The sequence below is a fragment of the Coffea arabica genome, chromosome 6e (genome assembly GCF_036785885.1).
Source record: "Coffea arabica cultivar ET-39 chromosome 6e, Coffea Arabica ET-39 HiFi, whole genome shotgun sequence".
Taxonomy (NCBI): Eukaryota; Viridiplantae; Streptophyta; class Magnoliopsida; order Gentianales; family Rubiaceae; genus Coffea; species Coffea arabica.
Window position 1 is genome coordinate 15398536 of NC_092321.1, and position 21993 is coordinate 15420528.

The 21993-nt window shown below is 34.8% G+C and overlaps 2 protein-coding genes across 4 annotated transcripts; both read right to left on the reverse strand.

Annotated features, from left to right (window-relative positions):
* Nucleotides 1-533: 533 nt before the first annotated feature.
* LOC140009544 (dehydration-responsive element-binding protein 2F-like) lies at nucleotides 534-1485 on the reverse strand. Its single transcript, XM_072055428.1, has one exon. The coding sequence runs from the start codon at nucleotides 1483-1485 to the stop codon at nucleotides 625-627; it is 861 nt and encodes a 286-aa protein (XP_071911529.1). The 3' UTR covers nucleotides 534-624.
* A 2290-nt stretch (nucleotides 1486-3775) lies between these two features.
* On the reverse strand, nucleotides 3776-9610 carry LOC113707746 (uncharacterized). 3 transcript variants are annotated; one of them, XM_027230054.2, is made up of 7 exons: nucleotides 9475-9610; nucleotides 8530-8675; nucleotides 8225-8421; nucleotides 7980-8087; nucleotides 5793-7876; nucleotides 5464-5536; nucleotides 3776-4078 (listed from the first exon to the last, which is right to left on the reverse strand). In XM_027230054.2, the coding sequence occupies exons 2-7, from the start codon at nucleotides 8624-8626 to the stop codon at nucleotides 3929-3931; spliced, it is 2709 nt and encodes a 902-aa protein (XP_027085855.1). In that variant the 5' UTR covers nucleotides 8627-8675; nucleotides 9475-9610; the 3' UTR covers nucleotides 3776-3928. The 3 variants fall into 3 exon arrangements, with proteins under 3 accessions (XP_027085855.1, XP_027085851.1, XP_027085852.1); XM_027230050.2 differs by having other exon boundaries at nucleotides 8225-8448; XM_027230051.2 differs by having other exon boundaries at nucleotides 8225-8448; nucleotides 8530-8667; nucleotides 9475-9609.
* Between the last annotated feature and the right edge of the window lie 12383 nt (nucleotides 9611-21993).

Sequence of the window (21993 nt, forward strand, 5' to 3'; positions counted from 1 at the left end):
TTTGTGAGAAAGTCAAGTATCCCATAGGTATGTTTTGGCTGATGTTTATATTTCTTCCTTTTACTGAATCATAAATGTTGGGCACCGATGCATGTATTATTGTTTTATTTTCGTGCGCATTTAACTTGACACTTATCTGCTGCTGCTTGGACGCTTTATGGATATTCTTTGATTCTTTGATTTCAATTTCTCGGATCAGTTGTAGACTATGTTACTTGGCTTTCCTAGGTTTTATGGACCACCAATGGTCAACTGCAAAGATGAAGCATAAATGGGTATTTAATGTGAAAAGTTCTTTTGAGTACAAAAATGTGACAGATATGGGTTCGAGTGTTAATAACCTATTACTGAATAGCAAGGAATATGATCGCGTGCTTGCCTGCCACTAGTTAGCACCTAATATCTTGCTCCTCTTCTACTCCTGTGATTACACTTATCTAGTATTTGGCGAAAAAGTACATGATCTCTCTCTCTCAAGTGCCTTCACCCCCCCCCCTCCCTCCCCCGGGGTCCCAAACCTTCCTTTTCTCAGGAGATCTGCTGCGGAGCTATAAACATATAGGTATAAGTGTATTCTTGGATGGTCTTTACTATTGGGAGCTAATATGTCCTCTGCTGGCTACTTCAGAAGTTCCAAATGGATGGAGGAAAACTGGGATCGTCATCATTATCATTGTCGACATGAAACCTACTATTTTCCACTAGCTGATTGTCTTCAATTCCAGGTAGTTCACTTGGCGTTTCCCAGTTGAAAATATTTTCAGGAAGGTTGGTGAATACGTCATCGTCTTTTGGTGAGAAATCTTTATCAATGAAGTTTGAGGGTACTTCACTTACATCAGGCTGGTCCTCTTTTTTAAGTATTCCTAGTTGCTGAAGGAATTCATTTAGATCAATCTGAGGCTTTTCTTCTTGGTTTAGTGACTTGTTTTCCCAAGGGTGCTCCACTTCGTCATTATTTTTTCCTTCAAGACTTTCAACATGGGGATGATCATCCACATATTCTACGTCGCTCTTGGGATTGCTAGATGATGTGCTTGCTGAAGATGTTTGACATAATAATCCTGTTTCCTTGAGTTCTTGGAGTCTTTGGTGAATAACATGTACACTAGGTTGGGCATTCAGATTTAGCAAACCGGTACTAGGAAACATCGAGACGAGGCTATTCGAAGGGAACCATTTGAACTTCTGTGATTTGTTCAAAGGGTTGAAGTTTGATCTCAGGTGGGGAAGATTGACGTAAGCATCTGGCCCGTATAACCTTCTCGCAGCTTCATCATATGCCATGGCAGCCTCTTCCGCCGTGGCAAAAGACCCCAGCCACAGTCTTGTTCTTTTCTTTGGCTCCCTGATTTCCGCCACCCATTTCCCCCAAGTCCTTTGTCGAACTCCTCGATACTCGCACATAGCATTCTGAGGCCCTCCTTTTCCTCTTGCAGGGCCTTTCTTCCATGGCTTTAACGGAGTCTTTCGGTAACCATCCATGCTATAGATTTTGAAGCAACTAGGGAAGCTAAGTGTGAGTGGTTTTGCTTAGTGTTGAAGTGAGAATGGATGATGAGAGTGCTAGGCGCGGGATATGTATAGTGTGTCTCAGTGCAGTTCGGTTTAAATGGTATCACGTTTGGAGAAAGTTTTGAAGCTCATGTGACCGTTGGGGCTACGTTGTGAGTAGTGAACACTCTTCATACACTGAACAGCGTACAATCACATATATGATATATCCCTCATTCTCTGGTTGTATATTCTCCATCAGTTTTGGTGGAAACTGTTTCATAGTTTTGTTTGAATTCTTGATTTCTGAAAATTCAAACACTGCATCCATCAGTCCTACAGACTTGGTGCACGTACTGCATGCATGATAAGTGTGAAGAATGCTGCATGTGAAAGTCCTGTTGAGGGCTCGTGCATGTCATTATGGCCAAAAATAGTGCGTATGACTATGAACTGCTTCAAGTGAAAGAATCCAAGGTTTTTCACAAGAATAATCTTTACCAGATTTTTGTCATTTTCCTACAGTATCATACTGGCAACCGTCGAATAACTTAGAAGAATTAAACATTTGGTCATTGTGGTTCAAGATGAAAAGAAAGGAAAAACAATTATATATATACAACGAAATTTCTACAGATGATTCATAAGGTAACAATAATCAAACCTGATTCTGCCAAAAAATTTTTAATAGACGCTTTGGTTACAACTCAATAAAGCATTTATGCATGTAATACGAGGTTTGAGATGACTTAAGAGCCAACTTTATTATGCCCGTAATCCCTCTGTGAAGAGGGCTTAAGCCCTTTAGACCGTGGCCAGAGGGTGTTAAAAAAAACACACACACACACAAGGAGGGCATTTTCTCTGTTTTTACTTCTTTTAAGACCAAATTCAAGACCTGGTTTGAAACCTTTGTGACAAAATTTGTATGGACTTCAATGCTCCCATGCCAGAGAACTAGGACGATTTAATCCAGCGTCCATGTATAGCTGATAAAAACTTTTGTATTGCCCTTCCGCTTGAATTTTTACACTGGCTATTTGTTTCGTTTCTTTTTCATATTTTAGGGGTTTTGGACTTTGGAGCTCATTCGATCGGGATTGATCAGACCGGTTGAACCGGAAGAATCACCTCACTTGCCCTTTGGTTTGAGTTTAATGCTATGGTAAATGCAAGCCACATATTATTTCGCACATCACAACCAACTTACATTCCTGAAGAAGCACTCAAATGGGCTACTAATACACTAAGGTTTTTTCTTCTTTTTTTTCTTTTTTAAAAGAGAGAAAATGATAGAAAATAAATTTTAAAAAATAGCATAAAATAAGCGGGTCTTCATAGAAGTGCCATGAGACGAAGAGGGGGGTGTTATTGAAAGAAATTGAATAACTTGGAAGAAAGCTATTAAGAAGAGTCAGAAGACAGCCACCTCTAAATATTTTTGGCAATCACGAGAGATCCCAATTATCACATGTTTTCCTGACATTCACAACTTGAAACCCGAGGCTTCCCCGTCGCCTTTATCATTCCTGCGGAATATGCATATCCACATGCATACTATGCATGGCAAATTGGAGCCCAAGACTAAACCTAGCACGTTCAAAGAAAAATATAGGGCACAATTGAATTCATCAATGACAAAAATATTTAAGCTTCTGCATGTGATGGTTATAAAATAGGGCACGGGCATGATTCCTTGTTTCGATGTTATCAAGCCAAGGATCCCTAAGAAAATACGAGTCTCAAGGGAACAGAAAACAGCAAGAGTCTGAGTTCTGACACACATCTTGATAGTCGATCACCGTTAATAGCCAGAAAGAAGAGATATACCCTGACAATTCAAGAGAAATATGATATAACCAAACAAACACAAACGAAGAACAGGTAAAATAAAAAAGAAATATGTTTATATAATCCGTGATTAACCTCAACAAACTTGCGAACATCACCCGCATGTAAGCCCGAGCTCAAGCATGTCAGATAATCCAGTTTGCTCAAGTTCAGGTCAAACTTAGGTGAATGTCCAGCTCAAGTGGAGTTTAGCCCGAGCAGCTACAATTTGTTTACACCCCTGGGCATCGTATTCCCAAGCTGCACAGGTTCTTTAAATCCATAAACATGGGCATTTTTGTTATTCAATTCTATCTTACGAACGTTCCATCATCCAAGCAAGCAGGATGGAAGGCGTGTTATCCTATTGATCCGCAAGAGAGGCCAAGGAATAGAAAACTTGTTAAAACCAACAGGTGTAGCAGATGCACTTTCCTTGGTACGTTTCAGATGAGTGAAAATGAGACCAAGAACCATAAATATACAAAAAAGGAAACAACAAAGTTTAGAGGTCCAAGATACAAGATACTATGAACATACACAGCCAGAGTCTCAAAAGATTATATCCACAAAAATTTACCGAGAATAACAAGATGCATCATTTTCATCTTGGACCTCCCTTACAAATATTTCTCCACTTATCCTTGAGGTCGATTGTGGTGCGACCTCTCTGGAAAACATCACCTCCAAATTCCAAAATCTGCTTCCATGGAATACTTCGATCGTGCGGACTAGAAAGCCTCTGCACCCCCTCCTGCAGCAGTAAAAGCAACATTTATAACAAATACATCTAGTGGCAATATTGTCAGATTCAGCGAAGGAAGTTCAAGGTTAAGCATGGCCAAATCTGCTTAATTAACTTTATAACAGCAGCAGTCCATGCTGATAATTTTAACATTTTCCAATATAATTAATGATTTCCGCCTTTCAAATCTCAAAAATCAACATACTTTTCATCCTGGCTTGGACAAGAACTATTTTATTCCATTCTTACATTAAATAGAAGGTTAAAAGGTCTTCCACTGACTCTTAGAATATTGCCACAAGATGTATTTGCTCGTGGCAATATTCTAAGAGTTTGTAGAACGAAAAAGTCTTTAAGCATGGGCCAAATCTTCTTAATCTACTTTGTAACAGTAGAGATCCATGTTCATAATTTTAACCTTTCCAATGTCATTAATGATTTCAGCCTTGGAAAAAAAATTTCTGCCTTTGAAATCTTAAAAATAAATGTACTTTTCATTGTGGCTTGGATAAAGATTATTTAATTCCATTTTTAAGTTAAGATGCTATAGCACGTTAAGTACAGGTCTTCAGGCTCAACTTTAAATATCTAATACAGCAGTATGGTAATTAAAAAACAAAACATCATGGTTTGCGATAACAAGTTCCCCGGGGATTGCTCACAACACAGCTCATCTGTCTTTAGCAAGATAATCAAAGATTCAGATTCAGGACTTACAAGAAACTAAAGACAGAAAGTACTGATCAAAAGGAAAAGTATGAAAAGATCATTCAATCATGTAGCAGGTAGATTCATGGTCACTGTAAATCATGTTATAATTTGAGAATTTTCCATTGTAAAATCCCATCCAAACAAACAAATTGGATAAGTAGCCAGCCCAAAGGTCCATTCAGCAAAGCTGGAAAAAGAAATGCACAGGTGATTTTCAACATTTTCTTATTTATCCAAAAGCTTAAATTTTAGAGGATGTTATTTTAAACATCTCCACATAGTCTGACCCTTTCAAGGAAAAGACCTACTTATAGGATTTTTCCTTTCATCCAACTTTTAAAATCCAACCTTGAAGAAGCTTTCCAATAATCCCAAAATTGAGGAAGCGCCGATCTTTTACTACTCTTAATTCTGAATGTCTCACATTCCATCCTATTTTTCATATTGTTTTGAGAATTCCAGATGAAATACGTACTAGGTTTGATAAGCTGTAAAAGATCCTCTGATAAGTAAATGGGAAAGCTTAGAAGGTATATTTTGATTAGAAAATAAAGCAAAGGAGGCATGTAAGTTAAAACATGTCAAACAATTTTGAACTGACAAGACCCAGTTGTAGACGCCAGAGGGGAAAGGGAGATTGGCATGATGTCTTTCATCTTTACTACTCTGGAAGTAGTTTGTACCTTTAACTTCTCTTCCTCTGCTTTTGTCCATGGGAGAATTTTCCGCCTGAGTTGAGGAATCGCTGGAAAAGTACTGTCAAATATACAGATTTCTTACACAAGTCAATAATAATCAATGGACATCCATATTCTATATGAAGCATTCTGGTAATAAAATAGACAGTGGAGAACAAGAGAAAAGGTGGACGAGGAAGGGGAAGTGAAACTCATAATGCTTCAGCACTGACTGAGAGCACTAGTCGATGCTGTAAATAAGAAGAAAGATGAGAGTTGTCTATCAGCAATAAAGCGAACTTAAGCAAGCTCGTGCATTAAAGAAGAATACTTACTAGTTCTTGATGGGCCTTCGCAATCTTATGGAGTAACTTCTCACAGATTTCTCATTGTCTTCTTCAGAGCTTTCACTAATTGGTCCACAGACAGGTTCCTGAGGTAAAGCTGACTCTGGAATTTCTGAAACTTTCTTGCCTTCGGCTCCAGCATTCCCCTCATTCCTATCAGCCATGTGAGCTTCTTTGCAATCAACATCAGATCCATGTACAGGATGAGCAACAACTGGCTGCTCAACTTGCACTCCAAGCAATTGGCACTGTGGCTCCATGTATTTCCTTTCCAAGTTTCCGCTCACCAAGGTATTGGGCATTCCATCACTTGGAGACACCACCTTTTCTCCAGAATGAGAATGATCACTAGAACATGACAATGGAGGCTCTGATTGATGCTTGTTACCCATTTTAACCCCACAGTGAGAATCAGAAACCTTGTTCACAAAGTCTTCACTGTTATTACCTTCATTCTTTTGCAACTCATTTCGACTTTCTCTCCCCAATTTCATGGTGGCCTTCTTTTGTTGACATACAGTTTGCACACCAATAAAGGAAGCTAAGTCTTTCCTTGCAAATGAGGCCTTCCTCTTAACTTGCATGTACTCCGAGATTGCACGAGAATATGCACAAAAAGGGCAGTAGAATTTTCCATTTCCATCAAAATGGGCAGCAGAAGGCAAGCAGCTGGAATGAACTGCTAACTGGCAGGTGTCGGAGCTACAAACCAGTAATTGCCCTTCTTTGTTACACTTCACACAATACTTTGCCTGTGTTGCAAAGGAATCTTGACTATATGTGCACTGAGAGCTCAAGAGAGCATCCTTTTTCAAGGCAATATCCATTCTCTCGTCACGATAGTCATCACTGTCACTAGTCATATCAAAATCAGGATTGTGCTGCATATCATCCTTGGATCCAGAACCACCGAAGCTTAGCTGAAAATTACCCTCAAAATTCTGCACAGGATTCTCTGGGCTATTATTTTTCTCCATTACTCCCATGGCCAAAGATGTAGCATTTTCTGTCTGCAGCTCAAAACCTTGATCGTGTCCATTGGTTTCATCAACGCTATTGTTTTGGCCATCTAACTCTGCATGCAATTCAGCCACTTTAGCATTATCATGAGGAACCTGCAGATCACAAACTAAATGATCTTGATGAAATGCATGACTACTCTGTGCAATCCTTTTTAATTGACAATGCTGATCATCATCACCATGAGGAGATCCATTTGACTCAACGCCTCCAACTTGAACTTCTGTTTCCAAATTGCAACCTTCTTTTTCAATGTGTTTGACAGTTCCTTCAGATGAAAATTTCATTAGCCCATGCACGGGTGAAGCTACAGTATCCTCATCAATGTCGTCCATCATAGAATTCCCATCCTGCTTAAACTTCTTAACAACTTCCCCACGGATATCACAACCATCACCTAATGGGATTTGGTCTTTCAAGGTTTTCCCTTCTGAATTTTCAGCAGCAATTGCTGTCCTATTCCTCTTAGCTGGTATTGAATTACTCTCAGGAAAATTTCCTTCTAAATCATCATCCACATTTTGAGGGGTGGAAGACCCACATTGGACTTCTTTTTTCGAATTACACCCTTCTTTTTCAATATATCTAACAACTCCTTCAGATAAAGTTGTTGAAGGTCCATGGGTGGTTGGAGCTATTGCATTCTGGACTACAGTGTCTTCAGTGAAATTGGCTTTCTGCTTAAATTTCTTGGTGGCTTGCACATGGGAAGTACAACAATCATCCAATGTGGTTTGGTCCCCATCGGTTTGTATCTCCACAATTTCACTTCTCATAGCAGCTGTTTTCCTCTTAGCAGGTAAAAGATTTGTATCAGGCAAGTTTTCCGGTGATTCGTCATCCATGTTATCAAGAGTGGGAGAACCAGCGTTTCCATATGGCAAAGTGACTCTGTTATTTATGCTGCAATCTTCAAGTCTCTGTGCAAGGACATTGGAGTTGCCACCATTTACCGGTATATCATCATTACACTGAGTTGTAACTGTTAATCCACTTCTTTCCTTTAAGGATGAAAGAATAGAATGGCTGCCTTCAAGAATGGCATCCTTAAGCTGTTTGTCAAAATATCCCGACAATTCTAGATTAAGAAGGAGCAGAGAACATCTATACAAAAAGTTTTCTTAGTTCTACAGAGATCAACCTATGCTGGTTCACCTTTTGCAAAGCAGGCTTGGGTAAAGAAGCTCTTTTGTGCACAATAAAGGGCTGAACATCCCCATTCAACATCTCTGGTGCAACTGCAGTGAGATCCATCGCAGACATCTTAAATACAATTAAGCACAAGTTAGAGATTCGGGCATCTGTATGCATCAATGAGAAAGGTTTGTAACAACATTCTATGCCTCCAAAAGTAAGATTAAAAAAGTCAAAAAACAGATTATAAGTAGAAAGCAGGACACCTCTGATATTTGTCGAAGAACATCTTCACAATTGTTTGACGGATCCAATTCAAGTTTTTGACCAACTGTAGCAGCATCCTTGTTCTTGTTTTGATTCCCCTTAACAATCAAACTCTCTAAGATTCTCAGCGACACGACTTCTCTGCAATTCTTCCCCAGTTCATCATCAGAAACCTCTGGAGCCTTTTTAATTATATCTGAATCGCACAAGTGCCAACAAAGCTCTAACACAAATAATTATGATTGAAAAAAATTCAAGGCAAATAATTATGATTGAAAAAAATTCAAGGTGAACTTATTCGCACCTATTAAAAGGGACGTATCTGCTTGCTTGGATCTGGATAGCGCTTCAATAACCCAACTCCAAGCCACGGTTGACGGTACAGGAATCTCGGAAGCCATAAACGACCGTCACAAAGCTTCAAGAACCATACATATACTTCCTGACCATCTATTCCAGTTAGGAATTCGTTACGGAAGTGTCATTGCATTACAAATTAAATTACAGAAAAACACTCTCTTGGTTTAGTTCGAAAACATATACAAACAGAAAATCAGATGACATGGTAAATTCAATTGCAGCAGCTCAAATAACAAGCCAGATAACTGGACATCACCCGGGGGCCAAAAAAAGTTCCCGAACCAAGGACGGGACTTTACTTACAAAAGCTCCATTAACTAAACACATATTTTTTGAGCTTGTCTGCCCTCTTTCACATATTTTGCAAGGGAAAAGCCAATTAAATTACCGTAATACATTTTGTTCAGTCAAAATTATACCCAAAAAAAAAATCAGAATAAGGGGAAAAAGCATAATAGCAGAAAGTGGCAGCACTCAAAAATTTAAAAAACCAAATTGCACATTTTAGCAGGAAAAAAAATGGAAAAACAAACCTCCAAAGTAATCAGCAACAGAAAGTCATCAGTGACTCAAACATCACAACAAATTTATCAAAATTTGTAACTTAAAAAAAAAAAAAGCATGCATTCATCACCTAAACACCAAGCATTTTCAACTAATTTCCCCTTTTTTTTGAACATTTTCAAAACCCTAAGAGGGAAAAAAAACAAGAGAAAATCTTAATCGCGCGTTATTAGCTCCGCAGCAAAGCCAAGTTATGAGGAAATCGAAATTTTAAAGCAGCTTTAGTCCATCAACTAACCCTACAAGCATGTAGAACAGTATACATTATTTGATCACTAAACAAAAAAAAAAACGATTAGCCCGAAACTCAAACTGAGATAATTACCGGAGAAATAATTAGACTTTGAAGGTTTTGGAAGCAAATGGGATTATGGCTTGGCCGGGAACGTTCTCAGACGGAAGTGAAGTGTATTTCTATTTGAAGGCGCTCAGGGTCTAGCGCTCGAAAAATAAGTGGGAAATCTGGAATTTATGAAGAAATAAAAAAATAAAAAATAAAAATAGTTTTGGGAATTTGCATTTGAGTCACTAGAATTGGTGTCACTTTTCAGTTATGTGACTAAAAGTCAACAAAAAAATGTTTGCTGATAATTTTTTATTTTTTGGTAAAAATTTGAATTGTCAGGGAATTGCAAGTCTGTATAAAATAGTTTTGAAAAAATATAATAAAATAAGCATCTATAAAATGGGGAGTGCATATGATTCTAACGCTTGAAATTATTCAAAACTGCATAAACATCTCTAAAATTTGAGTTTTTTTTTAAAAAAAGTTGCTTAACAACATTTTAAGTAAATTTAGTTTTGGAATATTGGATTGTATCATTTTATTTTGTTCGTGATCTTTATTCATCAGGTGGTGTACCATAGCAATCTATTCATTCTTTGGACTAATTCACCTTCTTGACCCATGGAGTCTTCTTTAAGAAGGTCTTTTTGTAAATTCCCTTCTAAGAATTCTCTTCTAAGAAATGTAGGACATATATAGTAGGGCGGCCAAAAAAAAAAAGATTTTAAATTGACTAATCGGACTCTATCTCAACCAATTCCTTGCCCCCAAAAGAACTAAATAAAAATAAAACAATAACATTATCTTACATGGAGAACAAATTATTATCTTACATGGAGAAAAAAGTGTACATTTAATGTTGTATAAATGCTTTCATAAAGAAAAATAACTCCTAAGTTTCATAACCTTTAAATGAAAAAAAAGGATGAACTAATACACTCTTTTGGTTTTACTCGAGTAATTCATTTAAATATTCTAGCCGAGCTCTAGTATTGAGGTGATGGTTTTAAGACTCGTCAACCTAATATTTTTCTTCTTCTGCTTTTTAGAGTTGGTATTTACACTTATTCAAACCCATTTAGCCTCAAACTGGAGTTTGAGTTCAAATTCGAATTTGACATTAACTGTTATATTGAGCTCGAGTTTGAGTTTCCGTCGGATGTATTTAAGTTGAGTTTAGTTTGTATAAATCGAAACCCGATTTGATTCGTTTGAAGGCCTAAAAATCAACATGACCATTTGAGCTTGTTGCAAAAAAAGTAAAGTATTAGACTCCTCAAAATCATATAGAGATCTTGGGCTTGATCAGGAGCATTCAGTTTTGGTTGAAGATACAAAGCCTCCACAATGACTAGTTTTAATTATACCATATAATTTATGTACTAGGACAACAGATAAGGGCACCATAATAATTACTATATACACTAAGATTGTGACTAATGATCAATTACATACATGATACATCCATCTAATTTCAAATCAAACTCATTTGGGATATTAAATCTGTTAAAAAAAAATGGTCTGCCAATTTGCAGTCCAGATCCCATGTCCAATTATTTCTTTGTCTTTGCTCTATTAATCTCTGTAGCCAAAAAGACATTAAGAAAAACAGTTTATCCCTTTCTTACATTTTGTTATGTTACGATCACAATTTTGCGTGTGTATCCTTACATTTTGATGACTTAGAAAACGCAGGTACAAGCAGTTCATCAAGCAAGAATGGCTATTATCCCATTTAGGTTCGTTACACTCATATTGAGTTGTATGATTGTTGTTCTATAGTCTTTGAGTTGACACCACAAAAATTAATTTGCAGTTCACAGTTCATTTGACAATTCCATCAGCAGAAGGCGCAAATACCACACCTATCTCTTTATTTGCTTCAACTCCCTTTGCAGATCAGCCTACTGCCCTGAGCCCAGAGCAAAAATTAATTAAACTGAATGCAAAATGCAAATTTGAATTTGAAATTCGTTTTTTGGTGTGCATATGTGGTTATGCTTGTTATTTTACATCTGATCTCTTATTAAAGAGTCGAAGAATCATTGCTCTTATGCAGCAAAATACACGCATTCAACCAAAAGCAAGAGATACAAGAAGGGGCAAATTGAGAAGCTGGTTTTTAGCGTTTGATTCATGAATTAAAGGATTAATTTCACTTTACGCCTCTAAACTTATATCACTTTCTCATTTTGTATCCTAAATTTCAAATTTGGACACTTTGCACCTTAAACTCTTAATTTTGGATATTTTGCACCCTAAACTCTGAAGTCTATTCTATTTAAATCTATTCAATGATTATGTTCGCAAAATTAATGAGATAAAGGGTGGTAAAAATTAATGACAGCGTGTCGTTTTATTCCAACTACGATCCCTTGACTTTTTTTACCATTTTTAGCACATCATCATGTATTTATATGATCTCAATTACTAATATTGTTAGCAAAATTAACGAAATAAAAGATGATATAAATTAATAATAATGTATATTTTTTTTTGTCATGATATTTTGGCATCATTTGATTACTTTCGGCACATTATCACTGATCTGTTGGATCCTCTTTGCCATTAGTTTTACAAAAGTTGTCATTGACTAAACTTAAATAAGATAAACTTGAAAATTTATGGTGTAAAATGTTCAAAATTAGGATATTAGACTGTAAACTGTCTAAAATTAAAGTTTATGATGTAACGTGAAAAATTGATACAAGTTTATGATGTAAAGTTTCACAGCACAAAGTGGAGTTTGTCCTGAATTAAATGCTTTGTTATTCTTCTTTTGTCGAAAGTCATGTCGATTAAATGCTCTAATTAAGAACAACTTAGGTGCTTGATTCTATTATCTTACTGTTGTACTTTCCTTTTGTTTCAATGGTAACACAGCATCATTTTCAATTGGCAACAATAAAAAAGGGACAAGGGGCACAAACGGGTGCAACCATTTGTGCGGGTTGTGTGCATTTTGCACTGTGAGTAACATCAATTGCACACGGTGTAACTTTCTTTGCACACGACGTAACTTTAGAACAAATTTTTGTGGACTCCACACTTGACGTGAAAATTGAGTTATCAGACGTGATCTGAGCCGCACAAAATTTTGAGGCCAAATCATGGCCGTCCAAAGTAGTGGGAAGAAACATCACATCTTTCAATTTCGAACACAGTCTTATAGTCATTTTTTTATGTAATGTGGATTAACCACTAGTCCTTGTAACGCAGACGTTTCCCGTTCCACTTGCATAACTGGCATCTGAAGCTATACACAGTAGAAGTGGATAAATACGGAAAATCAAGACTGTAGAACCTGCAAAGTAAATTACAAGTTGCCACAATGAAGTTGTAGAACTAGTCCTAGAAGTTGGTTATCAAATGGTGAAAACCTTGCACAACACTGTTCTTTGTCCTACAAGATAAGTCTAATCTTACAACTTATAATGAACTAGTATTCTAGGATTAGAGAATATAATAAAAAGATGAAAGAAATCCCTTCACAAAGAATGGATAGATATAGAGAGTTAAAAAAAAACTATTTGTAAAAACAAAGGATTCTATTTTTAGATCTCATCAAACGTTTTATCCATAGTTATTAAACCCAACCCGAGAAGGAACCCGGCGAAGGGGGTGGGTCAACGGGTTACTGGTTCAACCGGTGGGTGAGTGGTTGAACCGGTGGGTCACTAAATATATTTAAATATTATATTTCATAATTTTTGATATAAGATATATGATATAAATTGTAATAAATAATGCCATAGTAAAAGCTCATTTAATTTAATTTGCTATAAAATAATTAATTCATATAAGAATCAATTAAATATAAAGTTATTTAGTAATACACCAAATTCAAGTGTAAAATTTTATCTATATTTAGTGTAATAATGTAGCTTATTTATGAATTTTAAGTGTAAAAAATTATTAAATTAATATTTGTCTTTGAAATGAATTATGTAATGTGTTATTTTTTAAATTCATTTTATAAATTATAGAGTTTGGAGGGTACTAATTTTTATTAAAAGATTTCAAATAAATTTATTTTAGAGAAAAGAAAGATAGAATTGAAAAAAAATATATATATATATATATATTATAATAAAGACCCTTTATTAACAAATTTCGGAGCAGCTTAGTGGTAAGCATGCGTTAGTGATTGGTGGAGGTCCAAGGTTCGAGCTTTGACAAAGGGCAATAAATTTTTTCCACCAAAACTGATCCGTGAACAAAACCGGCCGGGTTTCCGGGTTAGCCCGGTCCGACCGCCGGGCCGTTGACTAGTCAACGGTCCAGTAGCTTAAACGATCTAATTTAAGACTCGGCCCGGCCCAATGGCCGGTTGACCGGTTCGACCGCCGAGCCGGGCCGGGTTTAATAACTATGGTTTTATCTCTGGGTTGAGACAATATGATCAGTTACAATGTTAGTGTTTAAGTTTAACCATTAGACAATTTAATGTAAAACATGCTTGTATAACTGTTACAACCATTGCAAAAATTTTTCAATTTCTGTAGAGAAAATATAGCTAAAAAATAATTAAGTAAGCTTATGGTTTTTGCATTGTTTAAAAAGTTGGAAAGATTAAAAAGAAACTTGAAATAAAAAATTGAAGTTATGAATCAGCAATTAATTTTAGGTACTTATAAATCGTATTTAAGTTGGAGGTGACAATTTAATTCTCATAGTATATGTATTTAATCAATTAAACCAGTACACTAACAACCGCATTTTTGGGATTTAAGATACAGCAAGTCATTCTAAATAGTAATTTAACTAATTGAGATTTTTATATCCACTTTAATTAAAGCATTTGCGTTACAATTATATATAAGGTAATATAAAGCAATGGGATATGGTCGATGTGTTCATAATTTACCGTAAAAGAAAGAAAAAAGATGGACTGATATATACGATCTTCTGGTGAGCTTATGCACTTTTGAGATGGCAGAGACAAAAACACACTTCCGTTGCATCCTCCTTATGGCTTTTCTCATATGTGGTAAGTCTAAATTCCAACCCTTCTTTCAACAATAATTCTTTTTTATATCAATTCATAGCTTTTGCTGGGCTTAATTTGCTTTGTCATTCCCTTTGTGAATAGTTTTTCCGTCATGCCTATTTGGATTTAAATTGCTTTGTTAAATCTACATTGCATTTGATTTATCAAATACAACATCTTTAATCCCATGCATGCAACCTTTCTGATGTACTATCAGTTTTAGTACTTTTATCACATCTGATAGGATATAAGATTTTGGGAATAGGCTCTGATAATCCATGTGCAATATATCATCTTTCAATCTCATTGAAAAAATGGTTCTTTCCCCTATTAAGTTCTTGTAGTAAAAAAGAAAATTAAGGTACCAATTTCAATTGAAAGAAAAACAAAACTATATGTATATTAAGCAACAACAGCTTGTATATACAAATAGTCATGTACTTGTAAAGTTACACTTGGAGGTTGATATGTTACGAGTATAGCATCCTCGCACGCTTAGAGGTTGATATGTTAGAGGTTATTTTATATGGTTTTAATTTACTGAATTTGCTCACCCATATTTTTCACTTCCCCTACTAACTTTATAGCTAGCACTAGCAAACAAATTTTAAAAAAAAAAAAAACAAAAGATAATAAGAAAAGATAAGTAGATAACTGATCTCTACCACTGTGATTCTTTAATTTTTGTAAACCCCTAGAATTTCATGATTTGGAAACACGACAACAAGAAGATTGGTAAAGAATAATGGCTTTCGTGGCATATAAGTGTTTTATGCTTATCCGGGCTTCGTTTGAATTGAGAAATTTGATAAAAAAAGATTAAATTATATTCGTCAAAATCGCTTTAGCTAGTTATTCGGGTTGATGTTTAGTAATCCAATTTGCGAATATTGGTTGCAGTTCATCCCAGGACTGCATCAAGCCAAGACACAGCAGTATGCTCTCGGTATAAGGGATGGTTTTTCGTTTTTTGCTACGACAGTGACTGCAATGACAAATATTGCAAAGAGTTTGGACCAAATGTTCAGGGAACTTGTACACAGCAATATATTGCTTTTTTCAGATGCGAATGTAATTTTCTTTGTTAAGAGTATATGGGATCTCTTACTAAAGATTAATTACATGGTTCTTTGCAAGAAATAATTACTGCTCTTGTATTGCTATTATGGAAAATGCAGAAAGCAAAAGGTTTTCATGTCTGATGAACTGAGAATTAATAGGTAGGAGTGATCAGGTTCTTTGCCCATATGGTTTTGTAGTTTTCCCTTCTGCAACATTTTCAATTGGTTATGGGAAATAAGCAACCTCCTTTCCAATGGAGTTTATACTTTATAGCATGTAACTTGCCAAAACATTAATTCTCAATTGACAAAGTTTGTTCAAAGGGTAAGCTTTTTTTTGGTATTTGTCTAAAACTTTACTGTAACTTACTGTAGAAGTTGTAGGAAAAATTTTTGAAGTGTGTAAATTTTTTGATAATTTGAAATGTATTGTTTAAAAACTTTGAAAAGTTTTTTTGAGATTATTGTAGTTAATATTGTTAAAAAATTTGTGACAGACAAATTTGGCCAAAAACTTGTTTGCCAAACGGGGGCATTTCTATGAAGATTGAATGTCAATTGATTATTCCGTTAAGGATTCAACTGACTTTCACAAACGTGACCTCCTGACTCTTTCCTTGTCTCACTATGAATACTGCTGTAAATGGCACAGCCCATTCTTTTTCCACAGTCATTTTTCTATAAAACGCCAAAATTGCTCTTCTTGAGTCCAAATGCAATTTGGACTTAGTAAGAGCAGTTTTTTTTTTCATTTCAGCATAAATTTGATGTGGAAATAAAATATGGGCTGTGGCATATTATCATTTCGCCACCATGAAAGCATATATGAAAGGAAAATGACCTTGATTCTAAATATGGTAGAATTTGTTTCAAGTGCGACAGCGCCTCCGCAATTTCTCTATAAAATGGGATGCATAAGAAAAATAGTGCACGAAGATATCGTAACAGGAAAAAACAAATGAAAAGCTTCTTGCAGCAAGAATCTGGAAGTTTGAACTCGTAAAGAAAGTTCAACTTTGAAATGGCAAAATAAAGTAGCATTCATGATTAATATACCAATAATTTCTCATACAGAAAGTTTGATTTTTTTTCTGTCTATTTCTCTAGGTACACGTACGTTTATTTTCTTGATCATAAAATAGACAAAACAAACCTAGTCAGTTGCACTACGAACTGGAAGAACTGCTACATGGGCAGACATAGCTAGCTAAGGGGTTTCGACCTTTGCGAGTTTGCGTAGGAGAGCCTCCAGAGGAGTGCAAAAGGAGATGCAGGAACATGTACATACACTTTGTTATCGTAACTACTAACTATCCTTGGGATCCTAATACATGCACCAATTATAGCTGAGTGTGCCCTGGATGTTTTCCAGATAAAACTACTACTTTTGGATGTGGATTTTTTTTCTAAATATTTTATTTGGTTTACATCATAAACACATTTTTCAATCAACTTTTTTTTGTTTTCAATAACATTTTCATGTCATATACATCATATCACAAAAAAGTGTTATGATTTTATTTTAAATAAATTTTCTCAAATAATCTCCTACACAAACACACCCAGAATTATTACTATCACTACAAGAAATTTAGACTCTTCATGACTGTCAGATTAATGCAAGTTAAAAAAACTTACTTTTTATAACATGAAATTGGTGAATGTAGCAATAAGTTGTTTTTAAGTCATAACTAATATAAATAACGTTCATTTACAAGTCACAATTGATCTTGTGACTTATAAATAAGGGTCACTATTTACATATTCACAATTGATTTTTTAAGTCACAAGATCAATTGTAACTATGTAAACCGTGATTCTCATTTACAAGCTACAAAATCAGTTGTAACTCATAATTGAATGTCATTTCTGTTCTTTTTTTTTTTTTTTTTTGTCGACACAGGGGTGTCCGGACTTTCGACCCAAACTAATTCTCTGCGACCCGAGAGCGGGCACCTCAACCCACTTCGAGTGCGTTAACAGCGGGACTCGAACTCTGGTAGGCATGCCTAAAAAGGAATAACTACACTAATCGAGCTACCCCGTTGGGGCCTGTTATTTGTGGCTTAAAAACCATACTTTTTGTGATTATCACCAATTTCATGTCATATGACTTGCAACTATTTGACAAGTCACAAAATGTCTAAATTTTTTTTAGTGTATTGTGAGTAAAGGTTATGCTCTATTATTCCACTTGAGTTTCTAATTGTACTTTCGAAGAGAAATGTTGGCGCATAAAATACAAATTTCATCCCATACAAGTCTATAAATGCTTTACTAACATTGCAAGGACCTTGGTCCAAAATAATTCAGTTGGACAACCTCAAATTGCAAGCAGACCAATAGGTGATGGGCACTATGCCTAGCTTCTCATGTTTGGCGTTTGCATTACTCCACATGTCAATAGTATTTACGGACCTTTTCATCATAAGACAAACTTATTTAGACAACCAAGCCTTTTATGTATTGACAATTTAATCAACTAGCATCTATGTAGAGGTAACGTTTTATTCTGAAAACTTTCCAACAGAAATGAGAGTGGATTACATTGCCAAAGGAAGAGGACTGGCGCATTTCTTACTTTGTGTTTTGGGACATAGGCCAATTGTTATGTACAACTCAGAAAGAAATTGCTATGTGGATATATGAGTTGATTTTCTATAATTCCATGCCATTCGAGAAATACATGCACAATTTTGAGTTGGATTAGAGATTTTCGCACTAACATTTATACTGCATCAAAGTAAATTTGAGGAGAAGCTGGTGAAAAAATAAGAGTAAATCTTATGTACATTGATAACGTATATATTGTCACCGTTAGATCCATAACATATATGTAAAAGTAGAATTTCAAATTTAATTTTGTATAATTATCATTTATCCAACGTTAACAGTATATATTATAGGAAAGATTAATCCAACAAATAAAGTGGCATAGTATTCATCGGTTAAATCTTCAGGATATATCCTATGTCAAACAACATGGGATTTGTGGAAGTGGTGTTTCAATTTTGGGTAAAATACCCAAAAACTCTTTGTGATTTGCTAAATGTTCAATTTAACTCCTTCTAATTTGAAAACTTACACGATAACTCTCTGTGATTTCAACTAAATTGAAATTGGACGGAAAGCATATAATCTATCGGTTATACATGAAATGCCAATATTGCCCTTATATAAATGAACTCCCTATGGTTTGTTGAATGTTCAATTTAACTTCCTCTAATTTGAAAAATTACACTATGACTCCCAACGATTTCGATTAAATTGAAAATTAAATGAAAAGCATCTCACGTATAGTATGGGTAGTATTGATATTTCACACACAACCGTTACACTTTATGCTTTCTGTCCAATTTTTAATTTAGTAAAAATTACAAGAAATTATAGTGTACGTTTTTAAATCAGAAAGAGTTAAATTGAATATTTATCAAATCACAGGAAGTTTTTTGGTATTTTACTCTTCAATTTTCAATGTCGAAGGCGAAGTGACTACTGACGAATATCAATAATGTGATCCAGATCCAGACAGGGTCCAAGCCCGCCTTGACGTTGGTTGAAGAGAAAATTTATGGGCCAGACCTAGATAATTCAGTTGCCCTGTGTCCAACCAAACAAATTTTGTTTAAGGATTTCCTTCTACTTTTTCCTTTTTTTTTTTTACTTTTTTTCCTTTTAAGATTTTCCTTTTCAACTTTTTCATAAGAAAAAGGGCCCAGATCCATTATGGAATACTTTTTTATTTTAAATTGAGCAGACAATAAAATCTATGTCTATATGAGTACGATAGAGTTTGGACAAGGACAAAAGCAGTCCAGATTCACACGAGGCCACCGTCCGAGCATTATTAACCATTAAATAATAGACAATGAAGCCAATCTTTTGCAACAATTTCATTCCTATAACTAACTTTACAAGAGGTATACATACAATTAGATAGGTCGATGGGTAAAGTCTGGGTTAGATATCTTTGATCCATATTCAAATTGTTAAATTTAGTTGGACCCAGATTCAGACCCAGACCAAACTCTTATGAGTCTGAAAAAATAAATCCAAACCTAGAATATACCCAATGGGTACTCGTTGTATTTTTCTAAATACACTAAAGTAAAATTATATTAAAAATATATAGATTTAAAATAATATAAGCATCATTCAATTTTTATTTTCAAATAATAAAATTAATATCAAGATGTTAAACGTACTATTATGAACTCAAAAAATAACTATTATTGACTGGTTCAATTTTTTTGTTTAAACTTTAACTGCATTTACGTCTAATCTTTCATTTATTTGTCTTTACTTTCTCTCTTTTTTTTTGGAAAATTTTGTACTAATTACAATGACAACTAGGATTGGTTTGAAAAAAAAAAATCATGAAATCTTCCTGTATTCTATTCAATGACCATAAAATATTAGAATATTTTATAAATATTCATGGGTTTGAATATTTTATATATTAAACCTTACCCAAGTACAGGGTTTGGCTCTAGGTAGGGTCTGAATTTGAAAAATTAAATCCAAACCCTACCCAAGTACATTGGGTCTAGGTCGGATCTAGATAAAATTTGATCCATTGATATGCCTACATACAATCTGAATGTCTAGTCATCAATGGCAAGTAATGTTATCAAACTTGGATCGAATAGCGACTCGGCTAAACTATTAGGTCAAAGGTTAACTGGTTGAATCGATCGAATCGTTCTAAAAAACCTGCTGACATTAGCATGATGTTACAATCATTTTGATATTTTTATAAGCTTCAGAAATATTTAAATTAAGTTCTTGATTGTATTTGGCCAATCATGAAAAATTTTTCAAAAATATTAGACTTGCAATTAAATATACAACTAATAATTATATATAAAAATATAAATTCATAGTTAAAATATGTTCATTCTCCAAAACTACTTGAAAACTAAATTAAAAGAAATATAATGCAAGTTGGAATCACTGATACTAAATTAATGATATCATAGGGATGAAAACATCTTGATTTGGAGATCATTTAGGAATGAGAGTGATTTTGATATTTACACTAATTGTGTGACATTTTCTTATTCCTATTAATAAATGAAAGTGTTACAATTTAAGTAACTCAAATTATGTTTGGAAAAAATAAGAAAAAAAAGTTTGAGAATCGAATCAAATAGTTGAATCGGGTCATTGGTTTAGGCGATTTTTGATGATTTTGACTGATTTTTTATTAAAATGATTTTATACCACAAACCACTTCAGAAAGAGGTTCAGTTCACGGTTAGACCGATTTCGACCGGTCCGAAACCGGGTCTAATAACACTAATAGCAAGTCATTACTATTAAGCTTCCATTGGATATCATGGTAAGTAGCCGGCAACAAGAGATGGTCTATTAATTTACTACTCCCTCATTCCCAAATTATTTAGGGAAATGTTATTTACACTCGCTTTTTTATTATTTGCATTTTCACTATCATTTTTATTATATATATTTTTATTTATTAGATTATATGATATAACAAATGGTGGGAGTGGAAATAATATTTTTTTATTATTTATTGCATTTCATGATTCTAATTTTTGAAGAATAATGATTTGATGGTGATGTTAGTAGATTTATTTTCAAAATCATCCTCAAAAATTGAAATTTAGTATGAAATATAGATAAAAACAAGGATAACATTGGAAAAAGAGATCAAAAGTAATTTTGATTTTGATAAGATGACAAACATTTTGGTACATCTTGAAATGAAAAGTCCGACACTTTTAATGATGTAATGGAATATTACTAACCCTATCTTCTATGCTTCTTGTAAACGTGCAACTTGCAAACATTTGCTACAGATGATTCAGGTCCTACAGTATTGTTGTCTAGCAATTTTCCGTTGTCGATTAGGACTTGAATTTCAGTCCAGCCTTTTTTCGCGTGCTTTAACTAGAGCCGACCTGTTCGCGTTTGCTAATTCCAGCAAAGGTGAAGCACCACAAAAAAGGCTGATCAAACCATCAAAAAGAGCAAAACAGTTGTGAGAGAGGCCTTAATGAATACCATTCATTCTAAAAGCTATTATTATATGGTTATAAAATGCAACACGTATATATAGACAATGTCAATTCTTCTACCCTCCGAAGAGAATCTGATGTCATTTATATTATTTGGAAGAGTCCATACAAAAACTTGACAGATAGCCATTTTGTCAGCAAGCCAACAAATAAAAGTGTATTTTCTTTGCCCTTTCCCCTGTTGTACACGGCTTTGAGTTATCCTACAAGGTCCCCAAAGGGGATGGACAAAGCTTGGGCTCATAATATATTGCAGTCCCATGGTAGAGGAGAAAAGAAGTTCTTTTGCACAAAGGAAAAAGATTGGCCACAGATACATCTCCATCTGAAAGTTCGCATTTTACATGGCAAAAGCAGCAACATACATTTCTTGCATCATTATTAAGGGACTACTTTTTTTGAATCTTCTCCACCTTTCCGCCTATCCTTGGATCCTTATCTGAAAAGCCATCTTTTTATCAGAAAT